General features: G+C 39.1%; 5 protein-coding genes across 7 annotated transcripts; 3 read left to right on the top strand and 2 right to left on the bottom strand.

Moving 5' to 3' along the window:
* The first annotated feature begins 679 nt into the window (after positions 1-679).
* LOC141899768 (TWiK family of potassium channels protein 18-like) lies at positions 680-6756 on the top strand. Of its 2 annotated transcripts, none has more exons than XM_074786282.1 (3): positions 680-804; positions 4627-5086; positions 5372-6756. In XM_074786282.1, the coding sequence occupies exons 2-3, from the start codon at positions 4651-4653 to the stop codon at positions 6409-6411; spliced, it is 1476 nt and encodes a 491-aa protein (XP_074642383.1). In that variant the 5' UTR covers positions 680-804; positions 4627-4650; the 3' UTR covers positions 6412-6756. The 2 variants fall into 2 exon arrangements, with proteins under 2 accessions (XP_074642383.1, XP_074642382.1); XM_074786281.1 differs by lacking the exon at positions 680-804 and adding an exon at positions 4420-4531.
* LOC141898298 (cytochrome P450 2J4-like) lies at positions 1235-3349 on the bottom strand. The gene has a single exon (XM_074784141.1). It carries the CDS (start codon positions 3347-3349, stop codon positions 1853-1855), a length of 1497 nt encoding a protein of 498 aa, XP_074640242.1. The 3' UTR covers positions 1235-1852.
* Positions 6757-7098: 342 nt separating the features above from the next.
* LOC141900512 (uncharacterized) lies at positions 7099-8833 on the bottom strand. The gene is made up of 4 exons (XM_074787436.1): positions 8579-8833; positions 8392-8491; positions 8066-8209; positions 7099-7597 (listed from the first exon to the last, which is right to left on the bottom strand). The coding sequence occupies exons 1-4, from the start codon at positions 8621-8623 to the stop codon at positions 7341-7343; spliced, it is 546 nt and encodes a 181-aa protein (XP_074643537.1). The 5' UTR covers positions 8624-8833; the 3' UTR covers positions 7099-7340.
* Positions 8834-16789: 7956 nt separating this feature from the next.
* LOC141900192 (uncharacterized) lies at positions 16790-18291 on the top strand. Of its 2 annotated transcripts, XM_074786971.1 has the most exons (3): positions 16790-16802; positions 17066-17157; positions 17326-18291. In XM_074786971.1, exons 2-3 carry the CDS (start codon positions 17071-17073, stop codon positions 18190-18192), a joined length of 954 nt encoding a protein of 317 aa, XP_074643072.1. In that variant the 5' UTR covers positions 16790-16802; positions 17066-17070; the 3' UTR covers positions 18193-18291. The 2 variants fall into 2 exon arrangements, with proteins under 2 accessions (XP_074643072.1, XP_074643071.1); XM_074786970.1 differs by lacking the exon at positions 16790-16802 and having other exon boundaries at positions 16877-17157.
* Positions 18292-19557: 1266 nt separating this feature from the next.
* Positions 19558-24738, top strand: LOC141898299 (choline transporter-like protein 1). Its single transcript, XM_074784142.1, has 18 exons — positions 19558-19602; positions 19988-20098; positions 20201-20343; positions 20437-20661; positions 20867-20975; positions 21060-21123; positions 21310-21512; positions 21594-21641; positions 21778-21849; positions 21943-22009; positions 22091-22152; positions 22596-22702; positions 23346-23492; positions 23601-23716; positions 23910-24076; positions 24252-24344; positions 24420-24512; positions 24596-24738. Exons 1-18 carry the CDS (start codon positions 19558-19560, stop codon positions 24674-24676), a joined length of 1953 nt encoding a protein of 650 aa, XP_074640243.1. The 3' UTR covers positions 24677-24738.
* Positions 24739-26764: the final 2026 nt, after the last annotated feature.

The following is a 26764-nucleotide window of genomic DNA, read 5'->3' on the forward strand; positions in this document are numbered from 1 at the left end:
GCCACTCGTGCTAATCACGTGATTAAAATAGTGTAGTGGCAAAGTGAGCAATTAACTATTAATGCTTTATTCATCCGCAGATGAGGATTCTGTTTCATATCATACGCGATGAAATAACATCCATTTTATGTATATTGTAGCATTCATGTATAAAAACTGAAACTGAATAAAACCACGTCTGTTTTAGAGACAATTTCCGAAAGAAGCGATGACTAATGATAAATTGTGCAGAATGATATATCTTCCTTATGGAATATACCAAAGCTAATGTCAAAATTATTACATGTACGTATAGGCATACGTGTTCATAATACAACTTGTCGAGGGTTTCACGAATCGAAAAGAAAATACTTTCTTCGATATCTGTCGCTGCCGTCGCTCATTGAAGTGCTTGTAAATGTCCAGAATGTCAATTTGATGATTGCTTGAAGAACCATTATTACACATTCGGGGACGAGTAGATCGGCTGCTGATGATACGCGATAGGCGCTTGAATATAAATATGTATACATCCGTTTCGAACGATGTGTGCAAACACATCATGATGAGAATTGAATTCTAATTGATACGTGTGAATTGAAAAATTCCAATTAGATGATAGACTACCGTTCATTTCGTTCATACACGACTGCAGAATTGCGTATATAACATCAGCGTTTGCTCATGTTGCCTCGACAGAATTTAATCCGGGATACGGTGCGTTATTTCTAGAAGCTGACGCTTGAACAGAGAGTATATTTATATATACATGAGAACGCAACTGCTATGTCTACGGAGGAATAGACGTGCCAGGGAATATCATTAGTAAGTATACATCACTCTTTTAGCTTCTTCTGCTATTTCAAAATTCGCACCGTGTGGTTGTGGAGGATTCGAAGTTGCGATGTTATTTTTTCATCATCCTGTCTCGTGTGAAGGAAGGACTGTCGTGGGGCAGCCATTTGCAGACGAACAGTTTTCACCTGTTACGGTATTACGGTTCGCAAAGATACCGTCTTGAAACGAAAACCTGAATAAAGACGACGTCAAGCAAACCACGCAATTATTGTACTCTTTTAGATGTATTTCTTAAAAAATATCGAACATAATTTTCAGAGGGAACTAGAACTTAATGATCCGTCAATAGATGAAAATGTGTTAATCTTTAAACTAGATGTAAAATTTTTTTATATATATTCATATATATTTATATATTCATATAAATTATTTGATATTCATATAAAATTACAGCATCTTGTTCAAGCAACAACGTGCATTGATATGAAAAAATAGAATACGAACTACCGAGGAAAACTGCTGGAATTAAAGCGATTTATAGTTTCCTGTATTGCACTGCAAAATAGCAAGAGTGCACATAATCATTCGATATCGGCGAAAATGCTTCAGTTGTGTGTGCGTTAGTTAATGAATAATTAACTACCTATAGAACAGCTTTATTATATTGTCAATAACAGAAACTTCATTCAACGTGCATATCTTCTTACAACCAGTATGATGTTGAGTGAAGATTCCACGCCGAACGACCATAATATTTGCAAGCGAAGTAAATGAGGCCCTCCCTCGGCGGTCATTCTTATATCATTAGACTAACGCTTATCTTATCAAAATGATCCTAATCTCATTAATACACTCATGCTCGTTCCAGAATGATATGAAATAAATTCGTTTTCGACATTATGAGTCACAAAAAAATGAAATTTTAATTTACGTTTGGAGCACTCGATGCTGAATATCACTGAAATGCATGAGTTAAATCGAATTCCCAGATTTTTTTTCGAATGAATTTTATGAGTTGAAAACGGCGTGCGTTGTTATAGGAATGATAATTGGTTGCATTGGAAGCGAAAAAAAGTTAATCCCTTAACTGAACTGAAACAGTGAATGGTTTTGGTTTCGTAATGAATCTAGGTTCGGTTGTGAAATTGGGCGTGGGCTTTTCTCTATCAACACCGAACGTAAACTTTTGAAGCAATGATGCGAAAAAAATGAACAGCTCCATTTTAGCCAATGATTCGCCGAGACATGATCGCTTTCCTATTGAAAAAGGAATGAAATTATCGCGCTGTAGTAAATTTCCTTTTTCGTCGAGGAAATTCCCTTCGGGGTCGAATTCATCGGGATTTGGCCAGGCATTCGGATCCCGCATTATATTGATAGAAGAATACATAATTATGCTCTGTGCCGGGATGTCGTAGTCGAGAAGTTTCACCTGAACCGGGTTAGCACGCGCTATGCCTATCGGAAATATATAGAAGTATCGCTGGATTTCGTTCAATACGGCTGAAGTATAAGGAAGCCTCGCTTTATCCGCCATGGTTGGACTGCGGCTTCGCGGTACATTTCGGTCGATTTCGGCTTGGACTTTTCGTTGTACGGCTGGTTTCAGTACCATGGCCAGAATCGTCCATCGTAGAGTCGTAGTGGTGGTTTCTGTTCCGGCGATGAATAGATCGAGGATCACCTGTACGAGTTGTCTCTCCCTAAACAAAACGTTTGTCTCGTCCTCTGCTTTACACGCAGCGCTGTAAGCAGCGATGAAATCGTTAACATGATGTACTTGGAATCCTTCTTTATGTTCGTCAACGCGCTTTTGAATGTACGACTTTAAATCCGCGATAGATTTCTTGACTCGATGATAGTGGAACCGGTCACCGGGGAGATACTTCAACCAAGGAAAAAAATTCAGTATTTGCATTTTCGATACTTGGTCCATCGTTTCGTTAATAAGCGACCTCAACCAATCGAAAGTTTCATCACCGTATTCGAAACGATTGCCAAAACACACACTACAAATGATGTTCGACACTGACGTTTCCAGTAATGAACATATATCGAACCCGCCTGTTCCTACAGCGTTAATTAATTCGTTTTCGAGATAATGAAATTCCTCGTGGATCCTATTCTCTATCACAATCTTACCCAAGCCGAAATCTCGTAGGACCTTTAACGCTAAACGACGATGCACTTTCCAAAGTTCTCCGGACGACGAAATGATGCCGTGGTTATCGAACAGTTCGTTCGCAATTGTCAGCGGCCTGGAGTTGAAATCGCCGCTCAGGAAGGCTCGTCGCAACAATTTGTAACGGTAGAAAATAACCAAGTGCCTATTGAATAGGCGCAAGTGAACGATATCCGTTTGACAGGTTGACTTAAAACTACGTATGTTTTTGTGTATGTTTGCCAGTTTGCGAATAGAGAATACATTTCCGAGCAGTGGTAATCCTGTCGGACCCGGCGGTAGATTGAGCGGTTTTGATATGTAACGAGTGATAAACCAAAGAATTACAATCAGCAATACACACGCAATAGTCTGGTTTCCAGCAATAAACTCCAGCAAATTTACCAACATGTTGTTTCATTCGAAGGTTTAAAGACACTCGACTGGTTTTATATTATATTATATACATATATATGAATATTTAGGTCGCATACCTATTACTAATTGCTGTTCTATGGATTTTTACAAAAATTTGTAAAACCTGGTGTACAATAGACCATGCAACTAGTCAGGCAGGTCGGATCATATTGCCAGGAAGTGCTTCATTTGGACATTCACTTCGATGGATCGAGACAAAAAAATCTATTCATAATCTTCAATGAGCATTCGTATTTTCTTCAGGAAATCATTTTAAGTTCGGACATTCTTTTTGAAAATAAATTACCGAAAATATCAAGATCACTTATTTAGATCATTCATTTGAATGTTGAACGAGACGAATTAACAATAATTTCCGACTACTTTTCAGTGGGAATTCCCTCAAAAAGTTTTCTCAGAGTAAGACTTAATAAGTTAACCCTTTAGATGCAGATATAAATGTATATGATAAATAGCTGGCGAGGCCGTGATATTGTGGCTTTTGATAAATATGACTTTCTAAGTGCTATATACCATACGTACATTTCAATGAACCTTCGGTACAGTCTTTATTTCGTCCTTATTAATTGTAATATTCATTTTAACCCCGAGAAGTGACTCTTCGGTACGATCTTTATTACTTTTTCCATCCTAACCTCAAGAAGTAGAGATATTGGTTCGAAGTTAACCTCGAGTATAGACAGTACTTACTGTGTATCTCAATGACTCTTGGTTCTGCAGTATTTCTCTCGAAATCGCGAAGTAAACGATATTGGTTCGAACCGCGCGCTTTGAACTCTTACATATGCAGCCATTTTTATTGGCGAGTTTCCACATGATTGTGATTTAGATTGTGGCAGCATTTATCTTTCAATGATCGTTTGACATACCACTGACCCTATGTGTAGTGATTTCTGACAAAATATGCCATTGCTGACTGTAAAACAATCCCATAACGCATACACTATCAGTACTTATGTAGACAACATATGCGACAAATAGTGGCGTTTATATGTGCATGCGTTATGTTCGAAGCTTATTACCATTTCCAATAAAACCTACAAGCTATGTGCTAGATGCGGAATACCCTTACGTAAGGATTTGAATACTGTGTGCATCATGGCGGAGCTTAGATACCGAGGAACGCTGACTTCTACGTCAGATAGGTTGCCGGTGGTACGTTACGGGTTCACATCTATTGATGCAAGGGTCAGTCATGCCTTGCCGAAGTAAAATGATATCATGGTGAATGGTTTTTTGCTTATTTCCAGGGCGACAGGCACGAGTCACCCATCATGACGCCGAAATCCAACGCAGCCACCACGGCGAAGAACATCGTTACCTCAGCGGCGCAAAAACCGATAGATCTAATGATACGAATAAATCAAATTCTGAGAGCCATATTTCGGGCCGTAAAATCTACAGTAGGGCTGCTCATTATTCTGGGCATATACAGCGTAATAGGGGCATACCTTTTCAGATATTTAGAAGGCGACGAAGAGACTGTCGAAATAGAGCAATATAGTCTGAACAGAGAGGGGCTACTCGGGAATCTGACCGTAGTTCTGCAGCGCGGAGATCTTGCAGAGGCGCACAAGCTGATAATCAGCTACGAACAACAGCTGAAGAAATTTTTCGAGCATGGTTTAAATGCAGAGAAGATGGAGCAAGGACCAACTTGGACGTTTATGGGTTCGTTGGTCTATTGTATCACAGTTTATACGACCATCGGTAAGCGACTATAACTATCCCGGGAATATCTTCAAACCGTACTGACATCAATGTGCATTCCTATCACGTCACCCAATAGCGCTTGGCTTCACAATCTATGCATCACATATCTCCAGAAATTCAATACGCTTTTTCTAGTCTGGTGATGAATGCCGTATAGTTCGCCTGCCAAGTGATGAGGAATAACTATTTTAAAGAAATTGACATGGGCGCATTTTCCTTAATCATCTTATCTGATCCAGTGATCTCTTAACTTATCTCGTTTCTTTTTTTTTTCTTTGTCAGGGTACGGACATATTGCTCCAAACACGGACGGCGGGCGAGTAGCAACGATAATCTACGCTTTAATTGGAATTCCCTTGTGTCTCATAATCCTGGCTGATCTCGGGAAACTGATCACTCGCGCTATCAAATTCGTCTGGGCATTTGTGCGTCGATTTTATTACACCGGAAACTGCCAGAAACTGCGTAGAAAAGCTGCGGCCGGTCAGGCGAAATTTATCCGCCGGAAAGATAGCGACGAAGCGAACGATGACGATGACGTGGACGACGATGAGATGGGTGACGATGAAAAGGGCGAAGATGTTTATGAGATTGATGATGAATTCAATCTGCCAGTCCCTATTGCGTTGATAGTTGTCCTAGCCTATCTTTTCGATGGTACATTCATGTATTTAGGCTGGGAAGATTGGGGTTACTTGGAGGCTTTGTATTTCGTGTTCATATCCGTGAGCACAATAGGTTTCGGCGACGTCCTTCCTAACGATCAGAGAATGTTCTTTTTTTCGATGTTTTATATTTTCATCGGACTTTCACTCATATCAATGACGATCAACGTATTCATCGAATTCTTCGATGAATTGATATCGAATATGAAAACGAAAGCCGGCAACTTTGCGAAGAATCGACTAGGTATAGACTTCGAGAAAATCGGCAGTGGTGGGAGTGGTGGGAGCGGGGAGGGCTCCGACAAGAAAAACAAAAGCGAAGATGAAGTGAAATTACCACCGCCGCAGTCCGATCTAACCGAAACTCACCGTCAACTGGAAACAGTTTCTGAACAACAGAACGACGACCGCGATAGATCTCGATCTCGCTCGGTATCGATTGAGAATGAATTGGAGCAAACACCGGACAAACCGCGTTCCCGATCAGAATCGCAAGACGAATGCGGTGACGACTCGACGGATAAATCGCGCTCGGTGTCCATCGAAGCGGAGGTGCCTTCTCATCAGCCAGATTCTGATCGCCTTTCCGACTACGATACAAACGTTCTTCTCCGAAAAAGAGAACGCGATTCCGTTCATGTCCCATCGGATGAATAGCGGGAGGTCAACGCGCGTTTTTATCTGCAGTTTTTTGCGCTAATATTTGCGCGCATTTTTTAACCATCATTAATTCATTTTCCCGATGAGCCGTTTTTAAACACTTCCCTCAATTGTCAGAAGAATATTGCCGGCAATGTTTCATATATTTACATCATACATTATACGTGACTGTAAATGGATATCAAGTTAACAGTTTTTGAATAATCGATATGTGATGTAAGTAGATCGCTTCCTTCTTGGAAACATTTGACTTATTAATTCAGGCACGCAATCCCTTTATGAAGGAACACCACGTTCGCGCATTTCAAGATTTGACCGCGTATTTTAAAAATGTCTTTTAGTACGAACTTGTGTATTTAGATTTGCTTAGAATAAAAATCTTATTATGTAGTTTTGTTCCATTCGTCACATTTTGGTTCGTATATCGTGTAATATGTACATTGAAATGTCACCAAAGACTGGCGCAATAAATTAGCTTGATAAGTAGATCGGCAGACACAGATCGTGTCGTTTGACAGCACCGAGCCGAAGGGTCCATCAATCCTATCGCACTTCGTTGGAGCGTATCTGACCACATAACTCGAGGTGTACGAGGAGTGTATCGAGTCGGAAAATGGAATTAGAAACTTTTTTAGTTCGAGATTTTGACAATTTTATTGCTTTAAGTCTACAAAATAACGGATAGAAAAAATTCGTCCTTATCAACACAATATATTATTGACTGATAACATAATTCGACGTAGGTGTAGGCATATATGTTTCTATTACAATTCTTTCTTTGTGGAGAGGTGCCGAAATACTTGCGAATGTTTACACGTGGATCTAGGCTACATTAGTATTTATCTTCTTGGAACGTTTTTTCATTATCAATATTGAGAGAAACTGCAGTGAAAAGTGAATCTAAAACACGACTTTCGAATTAAAAGTTATCCATCATCTACTAGATATCGCTGTGACGATGATTTCTTCATATTCCCGCCATCACCTTCATTAGTGTAAGTGTCCATCACCGAATCGGACACCGTATATAAATCGTAGCCCCTGTACTTCATGCGGTCTTCTGCGCCACCTAGCGGCGATTCCTTGGTCTTCATACGATGGACGCAACACATGAGGAAAAGTAGAACGAGAACGATGACAAACGCGGTCAGTGGACCCGCTAATTTCCAAGCCATTGATCGCACTGGAAAATAATAAGTGGTAGAGAAATCTATTAACAGTCCCTGCAATAAAAATTAAGAAGATCGTGTGCTGTTTAGCATAAGGCCAACAGTATTTTCATATTGATCAATGAGAAGCAATAACAGCGAATTGTTCGGCTAGTTCTTGCTCCAAGTCCCAAAATGATTAATCTTGTCACCAAGTATGCCAGATATATTTCCTAATGTTATAGGTAACTGTTTTGTAAATCGCTCATTATATATATCATTTAACAAATACAGATTCACTTTGCATGAAGCTTGGCAGCAAAACAAAATAACAATGATGCAAATCTATTAAATCTATAGTTTATGCGTTATGTAAATTGAAAACCAAACACCGCTGTTAACAATGGTGCAAATCTTTATGTAAATTGAAAACTGCTATCAAGTAGTCATTACTCTGAAATCATACACGATCGTCGCACAGTTTTCGTCCTGAAATATCTTACCCCGACTGGCATCGCAACTTTCATATTGTTCGTCGGAATAGTCACCACAGTCATCATTACCATCACAGACTGATCCTAGCGGTATACAGCGTGCGTTTCGACATCTCCATAATTTACCATCTGGACAAGGGACGGGCGGTAAATCTTAAAGAAATACAGGAAACCTTCAGTTCTATCCTAATCGATTTAATTTTTGTGATAAAACGACGGAAAAGCCGACGAAAATAGTGTTCAGTTAATATGCTGATCATACACATACGAAAACTAAAAACAAACATTTTTCGACTGCTTTATAAGCAGCTAGAAACGACTGTGAGACAACATACCATATTTGCTACATTCGTTGTCCATTATAGTGACGTCATCAATGAATACTTCCAACGGATCAGATACGATTATTCTTTCCCAGACGTAGGTAATTCTGACCTGCAAAACACTGTATACAGTGAGCGGTGGTTTTCTTTCTACGTAGTATCTCATATCAGCCATATATCAACTTGTCCAACAATTTACCTGATAATACGGACCGGCGGGATATAAATTGATTTTTCTATTCATCCAAATATCAGTGTCTGAATCAAGTGAGATCGTTCCCAATACACCGATTTTGCCACGTCGCAATTCGACCACTTTTATTTCCGATTCTCGAACGGCGAACGTGTTCCTGGCGAAAAACCAGAAATATAGGCAGGCAATGTGCGTTTTATTAGCCGGTATCCATGGACTATGTAGCGATGCTCTTTGCCAACGCGTTTCGTTATGAGAGTCGTTAACGTATAGATAACGACCGTTGTGCAACCCTACAACAGCAAAATCAACAGCACGTTGGTTATGACAAAAATCTGAAGACATTATCAGCAGGCAATACGAGCGTCAGACAAAGTCAAAATGACAATCGCGTCAGTAAGCGTCTTAATTCTGGAAGCGCATTATATGTCATTTCAAACTGCTTTTAACTTCTATGAAGCGGTTCCATAAGAGAAATACTACACCATTCAAATACGGTATACGCCATGGCCATCGAAGCAATATACATATAGATGTTTTTCTTTTAAACATTTGAAATCTATTTACATACTATGGTGGCTGATAAGGGCCATAGCGTAAAATTCCTGGTATGTAAATGAGGGCGCCAGAACGCCAGAACGCCAAAACGAAAAAAAACGTCGAAATTTCTCTGAAAGTTCGTTTTGGCGCGCCAAAACGGAGAAAATTCCGTTTTGGCGCCCCCACCAAAACGAACTTTCATTTTGGCGAACTTTCATTATATATATATACGTAAATGGCCATGTATCTAGGATATACATAAAGTGTAAATAACACCTTTCTATTTGTTTACAACGCTTCCCCCATTTGGGTAGTACTTCTGTTTTCAGAAAGTTTTAATACTGCATTGACAGTGTTCAGTGGCTGCAATTGGATTGATCATTTCCGCCCACATTGCAGGTGAATATATATTTTGCCTCCGACAGTTTCGTTTGCAACGGGAATGGCGGATATCACTTAATCCTCTACCGTCAGAAATGGCTCATTAGTGATTCCCGACGGCCGGAAATACAACCGGACACCCGTCCAATACTCGGGAAACCATGGTTGACGTAGCCGATAATGGAAACTCTCTTTCTGTCGTCAGGATTTTACTAACAAACCTACAAACCTATAGATAAGTCTACAGGGCGATCCACTCAACGAGGATTTTGGATGTTGATATTACGATAAAACTGTATGAAATTACTTCACAATTCTCGAGAATCTAAAACATAATGATTTTCTTAAATTTTCCCCTTAAGGAATAGACTGATAGTCAATATATACAAACATCATAGATGTCGTACGCGTAGATGTCGGACGCTTACCTGTATTAGGTTGGTTATAGTTAGGTGAACTGCTCGACGTACTGATGAGCCAGGAACCTTGCGGGTCTGCTTTCCAATTACAGGAATCTTTAGAAAAGTTACATCGCAATAACGGTACATCTTCTCCTGAAAGATAATATGTTCATCAGATAAAATGTCAGGCATGTATACTAAGGGTTTCTTTATGATTTCGGAACGTGGTATTGTAATAATTATTTTTTAAGTGGCGCTGGAAAGGACGTCGTAGGCAGGCTGTCACACTGGCAGGCTGTCTCACTGGCAGGTTGTCTCACTGGCAGATTGTCTCACTGGTAGATTATCCCACTGACAGGTTGTCTCACTGAAAGGTTGTCTCGCTGTCGGTTCTACGTCTTGGAATCTGTTCCATTTTTGTCTATGATTATGAAATAATTAATCTCATTTCCTAATAATAAAGTGAGTATAGAGCCTATGAATAAGATCTATACCTTAACTTGATATTATGGCTTTAAAGCACCATATATAGAGCTTTGTAAAGGGGGCTGGAGAAAGCCCGGGATTATTTCCGAAAATTGGCCATATGATCTTTATCTACCAAATTGATTTAAGTCTCGCCTTGTCTCAAGTGTTGACTCGGGAACCTGAAGTATTTTCCGGCCGAAAAGTAAATGATGGGCGATCAGACGCTTAAACTACCGGCTAAAATCAATTATTCGCCATCGTGGAATCCAAAACACTCGTTGGCGAAGAAGATCGTTTACCTAAATTCTAGATCGATAGAAGATATTTTCCGCTGGCGAGCTGGCTTTATTGGATTTGCGACGCTAAAAATCCTCGCGTTGGCCGGCGGCAGCAGTGGCACAATCCAATAAGAGGTGAAACATTTAGAGACTTTCAAAGTACACGAATCTCAATTCAACCCAAACATCAAACAAAGCAACGTGATCAAGTCACACTTCAATTTCCCAAGTTCAGTCTTGTTTCATGCAGCGGTTTCTTGACAAGGGTCGAATGGTCATTTGGTTAAACAGGATGCATAGAAGCCTGTCGATGGAAGTTCCGCGCGAGTCGGCATATCCGTTTGCGAGCGGAAATTTAGCTTTCTCCGAGGACCTGGTTTCTTCTCTCCATTTTCATATTGATTCATATGCTGCCCTATCGATATCGATACAGATATATTGATTATTGATCGGTCACATTAATCGCAGAGGACTGGGCGAAAATCACCTTATTGTTATAATGCCATCATAATCGTCATGGTTACCCCTAAACCACATGTAGAATCCACGGGACTTCCGAATCACGAACTGCTTATTATGATAACCATGAACGTGCTCTTCTTAACATCCTTTGAGTGTTTCGATAACCGATAATTTCCCGATAGGTTTGACAATCCTAACTATGACTTCACGTTTGGTTTTTGCAAATATCTACTCAATGTAAGACCTTTTTCGGAAAATAAAACAATGTCTTGATATTTATGTATGTTATTGTGCCACCAACATCAAACACACCCACACACACATGCATTCGGCACATACTCAAGTCTACCGGTTTGCGTGATACTGCCCTGAAAGCCGGTAACGGTTGCTTCAATGTTTTACCGAGAATTCATTTGATCATTGAATAAGAGAATGACGAGGTCGAATCTACGTAGCTACACAACAAATGTTCGACATCATTAAATGCAGGAAAGACGCTTTGACAAAAATCAGAATGCATGTTTCACGCAATCGCTACAAGAAGCCAATTTCATGACATCTCTATGCAGATTATTCGGATTATTTTGGTAGAACAGTTAAGCTCGTGCAAATTGAAAATATCAAGAAACAGCCTCAAAGTGTAAAAGCCTGTTAGTATATGTATAAAAACAAATTCGAAGCACTAAACCCAAAGATAAAACATTTTTGCAACAGAAAATAAGGTTTCACTGCTCTATTACTATCCGTTTTCCTAAACTCTGAGAAAGAGTGACCGATAGAAATCTACGAGCCACCATCAGCCAGTCGAAGAAAATTGGATTGCGCCAGAAAACTCGTACGCAATTACGGCCACAAATCGCTCGATATTCCCCGGTCAGCTTGGAGAATAGGTGGATATGATGTATTAGCTCATTAGTCATACGATAACGATAATACCTGTCAGTTTGTAACGAAGAAAATACACGTTAAAAGAAAGATATATACAGGTCATTAGAGAAAATATGAATTATGCACCAGAGGAATTATTTCGATGACAAACCGAATCTCTATCAATCAAAAAACAATTATTGATTATCAGATTATCAAACGGGCAGAGAAAGATGTCGCCATCGGTCCTATCAATGCTAAACGTATTACTTCGGAACTCATTGAAGCTACAGAAGGATTAGACACTTATGAAAAGATTCTCGATATACATGGAAATGCATTTTCAGAGTAGGTAATTACATTTTACTAGTTTTCATGTTTGATGCATGGGTATTATAAACCAATATCGAGTCTCTTTGAAGTTGTCAGAACCTAAAGAAGACCGTCACCATCAAACAAGAGCGAAATGCGAGTTCGCTTTGAAGATACTTCGAAATATTCAGGGTTCAGGAACGAGAATACAGCTCGAAGCTCAATGATTTATGATCGGATCTCTTATGCCTGAAAGTTTATTCTGTTTTGTTTCATTCTCTTGGGAATTTGTACTACTGACCAAGTGTATAGATATTTTTTGGGGGTTGCCGTCAAGGTATTTTATCTGGCGGGGAGGAATGCTGTTCATTATTATTTCTCCATCTCGTCAAAGGAGTCCGTGGAGCTGTACGAAGACGATCGGCGAGTCAGACATGCATACTGATAAGCGGCCAGCCCGAAACGCGGCCATGATAAGAACTCGGCGGAAGAAAAGGTGTGTATCATCCGGAAGATTATTTGCCTAATGACCTGTTGCAGATCTGGTGACAAGATCGAGCAAGACGTGTTGACCATTGTTAGTATTACGCGTGCTATTGGCGCCGGTTAATGTCAGCCCGATACTTGTTGGTCAATATCCAGCGAAGCTTTCATTAATTTGTCACAACCAAGCAAAGTAATAAACCGCACGCAAAAACTGACGGATACATATAAGACAGTTGATTTATTTATCTTCCCTCCCCGGGGCGGATTGTGTATACGTGTGCGGATGACATGCTGCCTATTCACTTCAAACAAGCCACCGGGAGATTTGCCTTTGATGGGAAAATCTTCTAGCAATCCCACCGGCCAAATAACCACGTTTATCGCTAAGCGCCGAACGAATTATCCATCGAATAGTTTCGTCAATTCGTGGATTTTATAGAGCCAGTAGATTAAGTCAGGTGCAAGTGTAAATTCTATCACGAGGCTCTTAACTAATTAGCCGGAAGAAGCAATTTTCACATCGTTTTGAAAGCTAATGTAGTGTATATTAGCCGGGATCATAATCTCGGTTAGAATTCTAGTGTCTAAACATTGAATCATACAAATTTTAACTTTCAAAATGTGTCAAACATAAAACAACAACTGTGGAACTGGGTGTATAGATAGTATAGAGAAATTAAGTCATGATTATGAAAAAAGAATAAGGATATCATTTGATGTAATACGTGCCAATTGCGTGTTAGGATAGGATATTCGTGTCGGTTAAAAATATCATATATCATTTACAGTAATCTATATTCGGAAATTTCGTTGATTTGAATCGTATTCATACAAAATGTTCATCTATTTCACAAACTACGACGCTACAAAAACATATATTAAAACCTATAGACTATCCAGGCGGAGGGCACAGGTGAAACGAGCTTCGAAAATCAACGCCATATTGTCATTTTGATTTGTTCGCTGTCGGGCGATAATTCGTTTTCGCAGGGCCCGACTGCTGCATAATCTAGCAGAGAACACTTGCCGCACGCCGATTCAACACCTTCGGAATTGACAAAACTCAATTTACCGACCGAAGGCTGCGCGAGCGCGAAAAATCCCAATGTGAATAATCGTTAATGATAACCCGTCTCGCTAAAAGCTCCGAAGGATTCCATGTCACGGTAGGCGTCTGTGACGGATGCAATGATACACCTTCCCATGTACACATATATGTATGGAGTTTGTCTCGGAACGTGGGTATCGAGACTTCTATCCAACGAACGATCTATTACAGTTCATTGTAATTTATTTCGTAAAAAAAGATTCATCAATTCCGATTTGCGCTGCCACAAACCGTCCGCGTCAAATGCGAAATTGTGCCCGTCAGCAAAGAAAGATACAGCGTATCAGATATCGTTTTGGCTTTTGATTAATGTCAAGGAATTTCCGCGGAAACAAAACGTCGTAGATTATTAGATTCTGCGCCGCGTCGCGTTAATCTTGAAGTTTCAAAGCGACCGATGCATTAGAATTGACTTCTCGCCAGTGCATCGTATACTAAACAACCGGAGAAAAATAAAATGGGTTTTGAATCGAGAATGAAACGAATTCATTATTGAGAATGAAAGATTACCACGATCTAAGAGGAGCCGTCTTGCTGTCAAAATCATTTACCCAATAAAGCTGCTATATGCACTAGTAGCGAAAGTTCGTACTCTTTAAGAAATCATATATTTATTTTTTCATATCTATGACTTGCACATTCACTGTACTGTATAGCAGAAATAAACCATGATTTCAGTTTTTCGAATATAAGAAATTAAATGAATATATTCTACTTATGTAGTTGCTACAACATTTACTCATCTGAAGTTAGTAACAAATACAAAGGTAGTCACGTAGAATCTGAATTAAGATGGTTATAGATGAATGCAACGAAACTTACCTGCCACGGATTTTGGCGGTAAAGTAAAAAATGCCAGATGAAACGATGCAAAAACACAAATCCACACAATATCGTTAGCCATGAATGCGGACATATCTTGTTACGTTTATTACCCAACCGAATGCGGCTTAGAAAGCCGTTTCGAAATCAACGGGTACTAAGTCGACATATTCGCGAAGCAGCGGCAATGTATCAAATCAAGCGGTATCTCGTGGTTATTACTTTGATCGGTAGTCGTCGTCGCCTGTATGATGGCGTACAGCGACAGTTGCGTACCGCCGGTGACACGTCGCAGCAGCAACTAGAAGGGGACATAACGTTGTTTTATACTATCTCCTTTGCTGCGTCTGTCGCAGTATATGAAAGTTTAATCAACGAGTGGGTTTAATCGTAATTCAATTCAAGACGTAATCGTCTTACGTCTCTCATCGCGTATCTCATCATGTTTTACGTTTCTCGTAGACAACAAGTATCGAATGAAATCCGCTCAATGGTTTCATTTCTATGGCATTGTGTTTTTTTTTGCTCAAAGTTTTCTGCTGCAACAATGATATCCAAATATCAAGATATGAAACATTTAAAAATGAAATGAACGGATTACTTAGATTAATTTAAGTTCATTAGTTATATCTGTTTTTTTCTCAATAAATACAATAATTTCTGATACGCTCAGGACATAATGTTTTTGTTCACGAAGGTCATGAGTAAGTATTTCAGCTTAGAGCAGCGGGAACACATCTGATTCTCGGATGACTATACGTCGCAGGGAAAAACAATCGCACGAAATGATTACCAGTCGTGTAGAACACCCCTCGGCGTTCAGCATTATTTCTCAGTCAGACACAGATTATGCGTTATTCATGTGCGCCACTATTCAATTGGTAGTTGGCAGTAAATTATTGACAACGGGATGTTTCGATCGGATAAAACTGAGAATCTTAAACTCAGTTTCTCATACTCATAAGTAGATTATGGTTGCTTTATGAGCGGTCATACATGTGTATACGTAAATAGATACATGATATGACTGGCCCGATTATTTTGCAAATCATTTTCCATATCTCTATTTTATATAAGTATAACTGAACAGTGGGGATAGGTTCGGAGAACCGAGTTTAAACTTAACGGTTTTTTTATCATACATTTTTAAGATATCGTTTATATTTTTTAGCATATACTTTAACGTCGATTCGTTTCTGTGATTTGCGAAGCTATTAGTCGAGTAGAAACGGTAGCTATAAATCCAACCATCGTGGTTTCGAGATGTACTAAATCTTAACGTATTTAGGCGTTTAATGACCTTATTTAGCCTACAGTCGTCCGTGAACAAAAAGCGAATTTTGTGATTAATTTGAATTCGTCAAACGAACCGTAAGCATATTCATTGGTGTCTTTCTTTCGTTGTGCAGTGTGTTTAATTATGGATATGTCAGGGTTTACGGATTTTTGCATATCGGACAAAAGGAACTGTTTTGAAACTGTATAGCTGAGCCGTAACTAATATTTATGGGATAAAGTTTGTTATAATACACTTATAAAGTACTCTTCGCACAGTTTAAATATAATGTACCATTGTATTCATACTTTTTATGTACAATCATGAAAAACCAGTGAAATTAATTTCCCGAGAACGTTCCCACACTCCTTTTCTCTATTTGTATTCGAATAGAGCGTGGATATAGGTAATGAGAGAAAATTTGCGATATTTTTTCCGAAGCCTAACAATCTGTAGGGCATTAAGCCTACCGCCCCGAGTCTTTGTTTGATTGCGTGTTGTTTTGACGATATTTAAGAAACGTGATCCGAATAAGAAATGACGGCTTTGGGGGCAAATGCGTTAGCGTGCGATTGTGTTTTCCAGTTGAATTCCACCGAATATCTGAAGTAGAAAACTTTGTGAAACTTTTGATTTATTCGAAACCATCAAAATAACGAAGTATAGAATATTTGAGCGCGAATCAAATTAAAGTTGAAAACGACCCGACTGAAACCTCTATTTATAAAATAGTTAAGTGTCATTCAACGACAACGGCACAAGATATTCGATTTGCTTGAAGGGCAGAGTAATAAATATAAGGCAACAACAATTCGACGGTAATAACTAAGTGAGTTTTATATTTGTATGCGTCACACTTTCGAATTGCAATTTAAGCTATAAAATCGTAAGGGATTATTGACTCTTTACGTATGTACAAGATCGGATATAAAGCGGCTCTACTTCGGCAAAACTCCACTTAAGTTGTTTTCAAGCTGACTTTTACGATGATCACAATAAAATGAAAGGGTTCTGTTCGAAACAAGCTGATTAACTTTAAATCGTAGATTTTTCGTAGTTGGATATCAGAACGTTATATATACACGCATATAGGAAACATGAGTGGTGACGAATCTACGGAATATTTCGGGGGCAGAAAGAAAAAAAGTAACAAGCATTTGGGTAAAGAAACATACAGAAAACAGGTAAAGTCTCCATGAATAAGTCTTATCATAATATTTTAAAGATTATGATTATGAAATCATTTCATTATTTTATCTATTCATTTTCATTTGGAATTTATTTCAGCAAATAAGCCTGAAGTTATACTGTTGTTCTATTCATGTAAATTCTTAGAAATTCTTCTTTTTCAGTTGGAGTCATGCTTTCAAATGTATCAAAACCTAAATCTGGATTGTCCATTCTACGAAAGAGCCAAAACAGCCCCGGCTTTCGTCCGAGACAGGCGTAGAAAAACTAAAGTGGCTTTCGCTGGCCAAGAGCCCCCTTCGACTGCACCGCTTCGTCTAACGAAGTCCACTATTAGAAGCCGCGAAATGGGAAGGAGAGGCACTAAAAAAGAGGACAGCGACGACGCTAACTCCGAATCAACGACGTCGTCAGCCGAGTTTGATAGTTCTACCGGTACGATCCGTCGTCGCCATAGATTTTTACCGACCGATTTGAGCAATTTCCTTCAGTCTAAAGGTGTCGGGGATCCGAGAGAAAACTCGTCGTCAAGAGACCAGGAGGAGAAACAGGAGTCGACGAAACGTAGCAGTCGATTGGGCCGTAAAAAGCAAAAGATTTCGCCGTTCGTCCAAGACGAGATGCGATTTCGGTCGAAGTTAGACTACGTAGAGTCTTATTCGAAAGTGAAGTTGTTTTGCGAATATGAGAAACGTCGTTTCGAGGCGTTCAAAGACGACGCTTTGGAAGAGGACCAACAGAAGCTCATTCAGTTTGTAAATTTTCTCAATCAAACCGCACATCTCGGTAGGACGACTGCCGACGAGCTGGAAGCGAAATTGCCGGCAGATTTGCTCGCTCGCATTGAAACGTGGATCGTCGATTGCGAACAGTCGTTTGGTCTGCGCGGCCGGATCAACATCATCGAGGAAAGCGTCGCCAGCGCGATAGTCAATCGAAACGTGATGAAGAATCTGGATATTCCGACCTTCAAACCGAAACCTCGAAAACCGCCGGCCAAAAAGCCAGAACGAGTTAGCGTTCTAAGATAAGGAGAAACTCTAAGACGCGCCCACGCCGGCATATATATAGACTTAAAACAAGGCGACTATATCTTTATGACTCATTATAATCATTGTTTATATATCAAATACACAAATTTCATTTCTATACAACCTGAGTCCTGTTGTATCGTATGGCATTTGCTTTGGTAAAGTGATTCTCAAAGATCTTAATGCTGTAATCAAATGGAAGTAGCCCACTAAAACCTGGACTCCCAGGCCCTATCTAAAATGTAATTTTGAAACTCATAGACCGGAAGTATCAAATTTGGATGACAAGCAAGACGGATACAGATGTTTGGAATTCACGAATTCAAAAATTCAACTTGATGCAAGAGGTCTCTCTTTAATCAGTCTATCTTTTTCATATACAACGACGATGCATCCACCAGCTCAGCCTGTCAACATTTTAGAGGTTGTATAAACATTAACAGTTTGATTAATAACCACCGTTAATATCCCCAAGATACGACAGAAATGGATGAATACGCCTTATTGGATCTAATATTAGACACAAATATTTCATCGTGTTTTAAACATGAAATTAATGTTCTTCTATTTAAGCAGGCCGTTAATCGGTGTAGACCTATATATAGGCCCTACAATGCGCCCACTTAATCTGATAACGAACACCTCGACTATCTGGATTATCAATACAACCCTTTGTGAGGTAATATAATAACAATATGAAGTCCAGGTACTGCAAACAGTTGCGCAGTTACGTTGGTTACACATTTGATGTAGATCTGTGTTGGGAGGGGATGCATGTACGTATGCTTAATCGAAATCCTTTTGAAAATAATTCTATTTTTCAAAAACCACCGGATTGCATTGTTGTTGTGGGTGATGATGAGACAAAATAGTGTCATATTTTCTGAGGTAAGTCCTGTGATGCTCTTCGGTTAAATCACTCAATAAGATAGGCCTACTACGAAAATGAAAGTATATATATTTCGAATCCAATTCCGTGATTTGATGGTATTTTCAGTAGCCAAAATTACATGGAAGGACGGTCTAATTAGGCATATAGCTACTCTCATTCAGCTCTAATCCATGCTAAGATATTAGAACTGAAATACATAGTTGTATAAAGGCTTCACTTGCGGTTTCGCGTGATGATATCATAGGTACATAGGTCTTGTCCGATGTCAAGTGTTTCCAACGCAACCGTTAATAATGGATCGCCACGTCCACCTTCCAACTTGGAAATCGTCCAATGCCTAGATAATGGGGCTATTCATGAATTAACTAACATCCATTTATGCTTATATTATAAGTTCTTAAAATTGAAAGGTCTATATCGATGCGAATTAAGTACAATTTTCTAGATCAAGTGGGAACGAAGCTAGCTAAACCATGAGCTGTTGTGGAAATGGAAACACGAAAATTCAGCCATTGAAGGTATGTTTCATCGTTTAGGCCTATGTAATACTTTCTTATGAATTTTTGGAAAATAGGGGTTACTTTTCTAACATTCAGTCAACATGAGATGTCATTAATCTCAAATGCTTGAATGAATCATTGATTCAAATCGGGTTTCGTTGCCCTAACATTAAATCGGATTTCATTGTTGCCGGGGATAAAAATGCCGGGGAGATAGAGAAAAATGATTATGAAATAATTAACAAGCATGAATGCCGAAGAAACTAACCATTCGGCGGTCGATGTGAAAGGCGTTGGTCTTGAGGTAACATCACAGAGAAAAAGTCATCGGGAGTACAAATTTCAGGAAGTTGGCAAATTATTCTAGATTAAAGCTCGTCATTCTGAATGATTTTTTTTAAAGGATGGCCAGGTGCAGCATGATTTAGAGGATGATTTTGATGGACCTTTGAAAAAGCGAAGTTGCCGTGATGTACCGTTTTGTATCATATTATTAGGACTACTTGGCGGAATGGTGGGCAATTAGTTTCAACCCTTTTAATCGAAGACTTTTTACTGACCCCAATGCCGATTAGGCCTATAGATAAATTAATTTTGTATCTTAATTAAATTTTAGGCTTATGTGGGCTATCTTGGCTACATGTACGGCGACCCTGATCGGTTAATATACGGCGTCGATAGTTGGGGAAATACATGCAATAAGCCCAACGAACCTATTGCAAATATATCCGATTCGGGAAGAGATATGACTGGACTGAAGTGAGAATTAATTAGAATACAGCACATTCCATCAACAAAACAGACAACACTCGAGTCACACCGCTGATAAATATTTTCAAAATTCTTTTTCAGAAACCTGTATTACTTCAGTATGACAGCCACCGGATTTGCGACGAACAAGCCCAAAATTTGCGTCAAGGAATGCCCAACACAAGAGCTGCAGCAAGCTGAAGACGTGGAAGCATTCGCCACCGTAAATAATTCGTATCTTTGTCATTACGACGTTTTACCAGCTGATTATACGAGTAAATTTAATTCGCTCAGCGAAGACTGTCCAATTCTTCCGATTCAAAAAACGTACGTATATAGTCGCCATATATGAAATCATAAAATCCCCATCGCATTTCAGTTATTCCTAAGACGGAACTAAGATTTGAAGTACAACATAACTTTTTTAACGAAGGCAGAGATTTAAACTTTTTACAAACACAAGCCCCACATTGCCATTGATGTTATGCTTGATTACCATTTTATCGAAACAAGTATAATATCATGCTTACAGATACCCGGTTCTTCACAAATGTCTACCCGAAACACTCTTGGACATTGCTAAAGGGTTACTTTCTTCAATTGGTAACATTCTCAATACAATCGATACAAACTTTACCGAGGTATATTTAACAACACTGTGATTATCACTTCAACTCATTAGTCTCGACATGTTTTGACGTATCTATTTTTCTTTTCTTTTCCAGAAATTCGTAAGCGATGTGGAAAGAACCTGGATTAAGATTCTCTACTTGTGCGCGATTGGATTTGGTGAGTATACATAGGAACCAATTCTACGGTTTCGATGTCAAACAAGGGGATTGTAATTGGACTTATCTGGCTGTTAAAGGTTAAAGCAAAATTTGACCATTTCGACTTTCTAGAAAAAAGCTTATAACAAGTACCTTGCCCTTTTTTGATATGCTCCTGGCAGTAATCCTATATTCAATACCTCAGGTGCGGCACTTTTTATGGTTATACTGATGCGGTTCGCTGCCTGTATCCTGATTTGGACGATGGTTTTCGTGTTGGCCATCGGTTCACTCGGCGGGACCGGTTTTCTTTGGTATCTGTGGTACGAGAAGAAATACGTCCACGAGATGGACGAAACTACCGTACGAAACTGGACGATATATGCAGGCGTTGCGACCGGCGTAACTGTGAGTAGAGATTCAGCATTTCGAGTCCAATCTTTAACCTAAATGCTGTTTCGAATTGAATATATTTTGCATTCATTTTAGGTGATCATTCTATTCATTTTGTTGATAATGAGAAAGCGTATACAATTGGTAAGTGCCCAACATGTCGGAAAATATCCGATTGAGAACTTCATACGAATACATCACTGATATAATTTACATCAAATACCGAACGCAATTCTTTATAATTTACAAACATGTAGAATTAGATGCTTTATTATCTCAGGTAGTGCAACTATTCAAGGAGGCCGGTAAAGCAATAGGGAAAATGCCACTTTTGCTGCTACAACCTTTATGGGTAGGTAAATTTTCACTGCAAGTATCAACTCACCTACGATTAAAATCTAATCAATTGAATCATCTAGAGTATTTCGTTCAAACCTGTTTTCAGACACTAATCATTCTGACTGGAGTAGTAGGCGGAATGGGATATGTATTTCTTTACTTGCTTACAGCCAGTAAGTCAGTCAGCCATCTTTCGAACGTAGTCTTAATGCGTCTACATATAAAATACGCTTTATTCCTTTTCAATCTTGTAGAACATCCTACTGTCGATTATTCTACGGGATTCGTTTCCTATGAAGATGACAAAGTATTATTCGTACGTACCATTTAAAGCGAAATGAAATTCTATGTAAAAAAAAACTCTGTTATTTTGGGTGTATCAGTCGCTAGTGATTAAGAATGTATATCTGTACTTGACTGCATTTTCATTTCAAATAGCTCTTCGTCGAGATCCGTCACATGTAAAATTAAACGACTAATATATGTCGATACCATCTTCATCAAGAAGACGAATACTGAATTAGCTGTAAATTATTAACATGCATGATCCATACATTTCGGTCTACTAATCTCGGTTGTAATCGATAATGTAATTTTGTGATGAACTCGACACAATCATTTAGAAAATAACCCATAATATTTCGTTCACACACAACGCTATGATATTCTTTTAATTAGGTCTGGTAAAAGAACTTAAGAAATGTCGAGGACTCATTGTTGAACACGGTATATCGAAAATTCTCTAATCGATATTTTCAGTACTTGAAATGGTTCTATGTATTTGGGTTTCTGTGGTTGACGCAGTTTGTAGTCGCTTGTCACGAGATCGTTATCGCAGGAGCCATCGCAACGTGGTTCTTCACAAGGTACGTTCCATTAAAGCTCGGTCGTATTTCGCCGTGTGTTAACAACGTTGCTTTATTACGCTCGACGGCTTCACGAGATTTCCGATATCGTTACATCCGCGTGAAACCGTCGAAAATCTCGATAAGCCATCGTCTACTCGTGTACACATCTATATGCCGAGGAAGGGCCTCGCCGGAGATCTCGCTTACGTGAATGACGACATGTTTGATTCGAAATGATTTTCCGGCTAAAAACCGAATCCCCGGTCAGCATGCCTAACTGGGTAGGCCGACCGAAATCGAGTCCTCTGAAAAGGGGACCACTTCAGAGACCGATGTCCGAGGTCACTCAGCCCGTTCAGTGCGCGCGCACGCGTGGGCCTATACACAGAATTCAAGTTTTCAAATAATACTTTCGTGTGATTTGATTTGTTTCGATAGTTATCTATTAATTATCTCTGAAATCAACCTTTTCTTACATTTTTCGTGCAATACGATTCATATAAGTCTCCAATCTGCTCACATTCTGCTGAAACCTCAGGCGGCTAATTTACACCGTCTTTCACCCTGTAGCAGTAAATGGCGTTATACGTTTATCCGCGCGTGATGTTTATCCCCGACAAAAAATCGCAAGATCGTTACCTAAAACTAATTCTCTTTTCAGGAACAAAAAGAAATTAGGTTGCTGTTCGCCAATATTGGCATCGATCGGTCGACTGATTCGCTATCATTTAGGATCCGCCGCTTTCGGGTCGTTCATTATAGCCCTTGTCAAGTTTGCCCGGCTTATTCTTGCATATATTCAGAAAAAGTACGCGCCTAGCATATTCTCGCATTATAAAACCAACGCATGTCATTAAATTCCACACAATTTATTTGCATCAGGATTTATTCATTTGAGTTATTGGATTATCTTCAGAGTCGCGGGAAAGGCTGGCCCTCTCGTAGATTTCATACTGAAATGTTTACAGTGCTGCCTATGGTGTTTTGAGAAGTTTCTGAAGTTCGTAAACCGCAACGCCTACATCGAAATAGGTAAACCTTACTACAACCTTAATCAGTTCAAACCCGGAGCGCTTTTCTACGTTTTGATAATATGCGCGTGTATTACCACGCATTATGTGCATATATCGCTTCGTTCTGTAGTAATGTCATATTTTTTCCATCCATGAAATCATGTATTAATATGCCAGAAAATTCATGATTTATTTTTCTATTTCTATCCTAGCTATATATGGTTACAGTTTTTGCAAGGCTGCTCAAAAGGCATTTAGTCTGATTGTGAGTAACGCCCTGCGGGTTGCAGCTATCAATTCAGTCGGAGACTTTGTTCTATTTATCGGAAAATTATCTACCGTCGGAATTGTCACTGGAATAGGATTACTTTTCTTCAAGGTATATATATACATGTATATCATCGTATTTTGTTTTTTCAATTTAACAATAAAGAATGGTTATAATCTTTACCAACTCCATATTCCAGTCTTCTGGATTTTCCTCCGGGTCAACAGCCTATATTGCACCATTTATATACTCGAATATCATTTTATTTTGGCATTTTTTCTTGTAGGATGATGAAGAGCTGTTCTATATCTGGGTCCCTTTGGTCATAGCCGGTATATTTGCATTCCTAATTGCCCATTGTTTTTTCACTGTTTACGAGGTAAGTCAATGAGGGTAGATATTTACGGTTTAATAGCGGGATATTCGTGGCTACTAACCTCGCATATTCTCATAGATGGCGATCGACACGATATTCCTGTGTTTCTGCGAAGATTGCGAAAGAAACGACGGTATCGTCAAACCCTATTACATGTCTAAGGAACTAATGGCAAGTATAATTCCTAAATGCAGTTAGAAATGAGCTTTTTGTATAAGTATATATATGTGGTTTTATATTTATATCGAATGTAGGCATTTGTGGAAAATGCGAGTGAAGCAATAAAACACCATAAAAAACGAGAAAAGCAGTTGCGGCAGAATGAACAAACATGAGCAATCCACTCTTTTTGACATAACCGAATATTCGTGATTTGCACGTTTTAACAATCCGTCCATCAATTGTGATATGTAAACCTATTGATACTAATAAAAAGTTATTGTTCTTTATCTTTCTTAAATAAACCACTTTTGAATAAATTCAGTATCGGAGTCAGTTTACTCGGCAGAAATTGTGAGTTAATTGTTGCGGGAAAGTTAATATTTCAAACGAAGCTTTCAGCTAACACATGTATACAGTTTCGTGGTGAACCCGGTTCCTGTAGGCGCATTTTACAAATCCATTTACCTCACCGAAGTAACGGGTGGGATTAAGTCCCGACGACGGGCTGTGTTTCTGGTGAATATTGCATTACGATTGGTGGACACATATGAAAACAATATTCCATCGTAATTCTACGTATTCAAACGTCGATTCGCCGGTCCTGCTTAGTTAACACTTAGAGTCAATGGTCTCTGCGTAGTGCAGTTTCTATGGTTACATCGAAATCCCGCTCCTCGAGAATAAGCTAGGTCAAAACCGATTTATTGCATTGCTCGCCGACCAGACAACATTTCATCGTTAACATTTTTTTCGGTAAAGAAGGACGAAGTTCCATAATCACATTTGATTTTGATGGCACGAAATCTTGATGACGCGGTACCTACGCTTATCTGCTAGCCGACGAAATAATGCGCATTATAACATTGAAAATATTTAATATAAGTACAAAAAAATCAATTAAACAATATTAACGAATAACGAGACAGGAAAGGTTTTTTAGATATATACCTCCAGATATTATGTTTAGATACCTGAAATACGTAGATGAAATTGATGGCTATGGAATCTACGTGATTCATCAAACAGATGATGCTTATGTATAATATATACTTATCTAATATTATAATACAGTTTGCAAACTAAACACATGCCGCCATTACAACAACAGGTCTCTTTTGAAACGGTATATATATATATACATACATCTGTCATTATTGACGATATATATTACTACAAAATCCGTGCCTGTTCTAATATAATATACAGGCCTACTAGATCAATTTACCGCAAAAACGTATGCAGTTTATATGATCTGTATCCATTTATATCGGGTTTTTTTTCGGCAGGCACATGCCGGGTGGTTTTCGGTGACGACTGCGGCTAGTCGAGTAGACAACTAGACGACCCTGTTCATTAAATATTCAACGGTCGATGTTAATTTGGCTGCCGATATTTCGAGTTACGAATCATGCGTCATATTTTGCTTATGCGCAGACATTCCGGTGATTTTTGCCAGATCGCTTAATGAATCGTAATTGAATTATAAAACCATCGCATGAAAATCTATTCGAGAAAAGAAAAAAAGAAAACGTGCCAATTTTAGATCGAATTTCAACTCCATTGACGCCCACGCTTGTTCTGTATTATGATATGAAGAACTCGCTGAAATTGTTATCCATGGCAAGATGAAGGCAGAATAATGCTGAAAATATATTTGAACCATCTGTTACAGGCTGGCTTTCGTTTCATATCTACATCCATTATGGATCGAACCGTAGGCTCGTCGTGGCCCAGGGTTTGACGTTTTAGGTTGGTGCAGACAGATCTGTCGCTGCTGCAACCATTCAACTATTTTATGGCGAGCTATGTGTCACTTTAATATGAATACTGCAACATCCATGTAACCATGGAAACTATTTGGCGTTCAGCGAACACCTAACAGTCGCATCGCCGGTACACCACGTGGTATGTTACCGAATTATGCTGATCGTCGTGACGTCACGGTGTGCGTTCGTCGGTGTGGGGCCAAAATTGTTCTAGGAAGGTTTTATCGAAACTGAAACTCCATCGAACGCGACGCGCGCGTGTGGTTTTTCATGCCACGTTCAAAGCATAATATTTGAAGGATCGTATCACCACAGTGCCGTGATGGTGTTCATCGATTTCTGCGGTTGTATCAACCAGTAATATATCAGTTTTCGCTATCAGTTTCTAGTCGCGGGTGAAGCAACATGCCCCATCGGTTTGGCAGCGGTCGAACGCTAGTAACTATCGGCGAGTAAGTGTTGTTGCGAAGAGAAATTTCATTTGATGGCGGGCGA

Source organism: Tubulanus polymorphus, chromosome 2, assembly GCF_964204645.1.
Source record: "Tubulanus polymorphus chromosome 2, tnTubPoly1.2, whole genome shotgun sequence".
NCBI classification, from domain to species: Eukaryota; Metazoa; Nemertea; class Palaeonemertea; order Tubulaniformes; family Tubulanidae; genus Tubulanus; species Tubulanus polymorphus.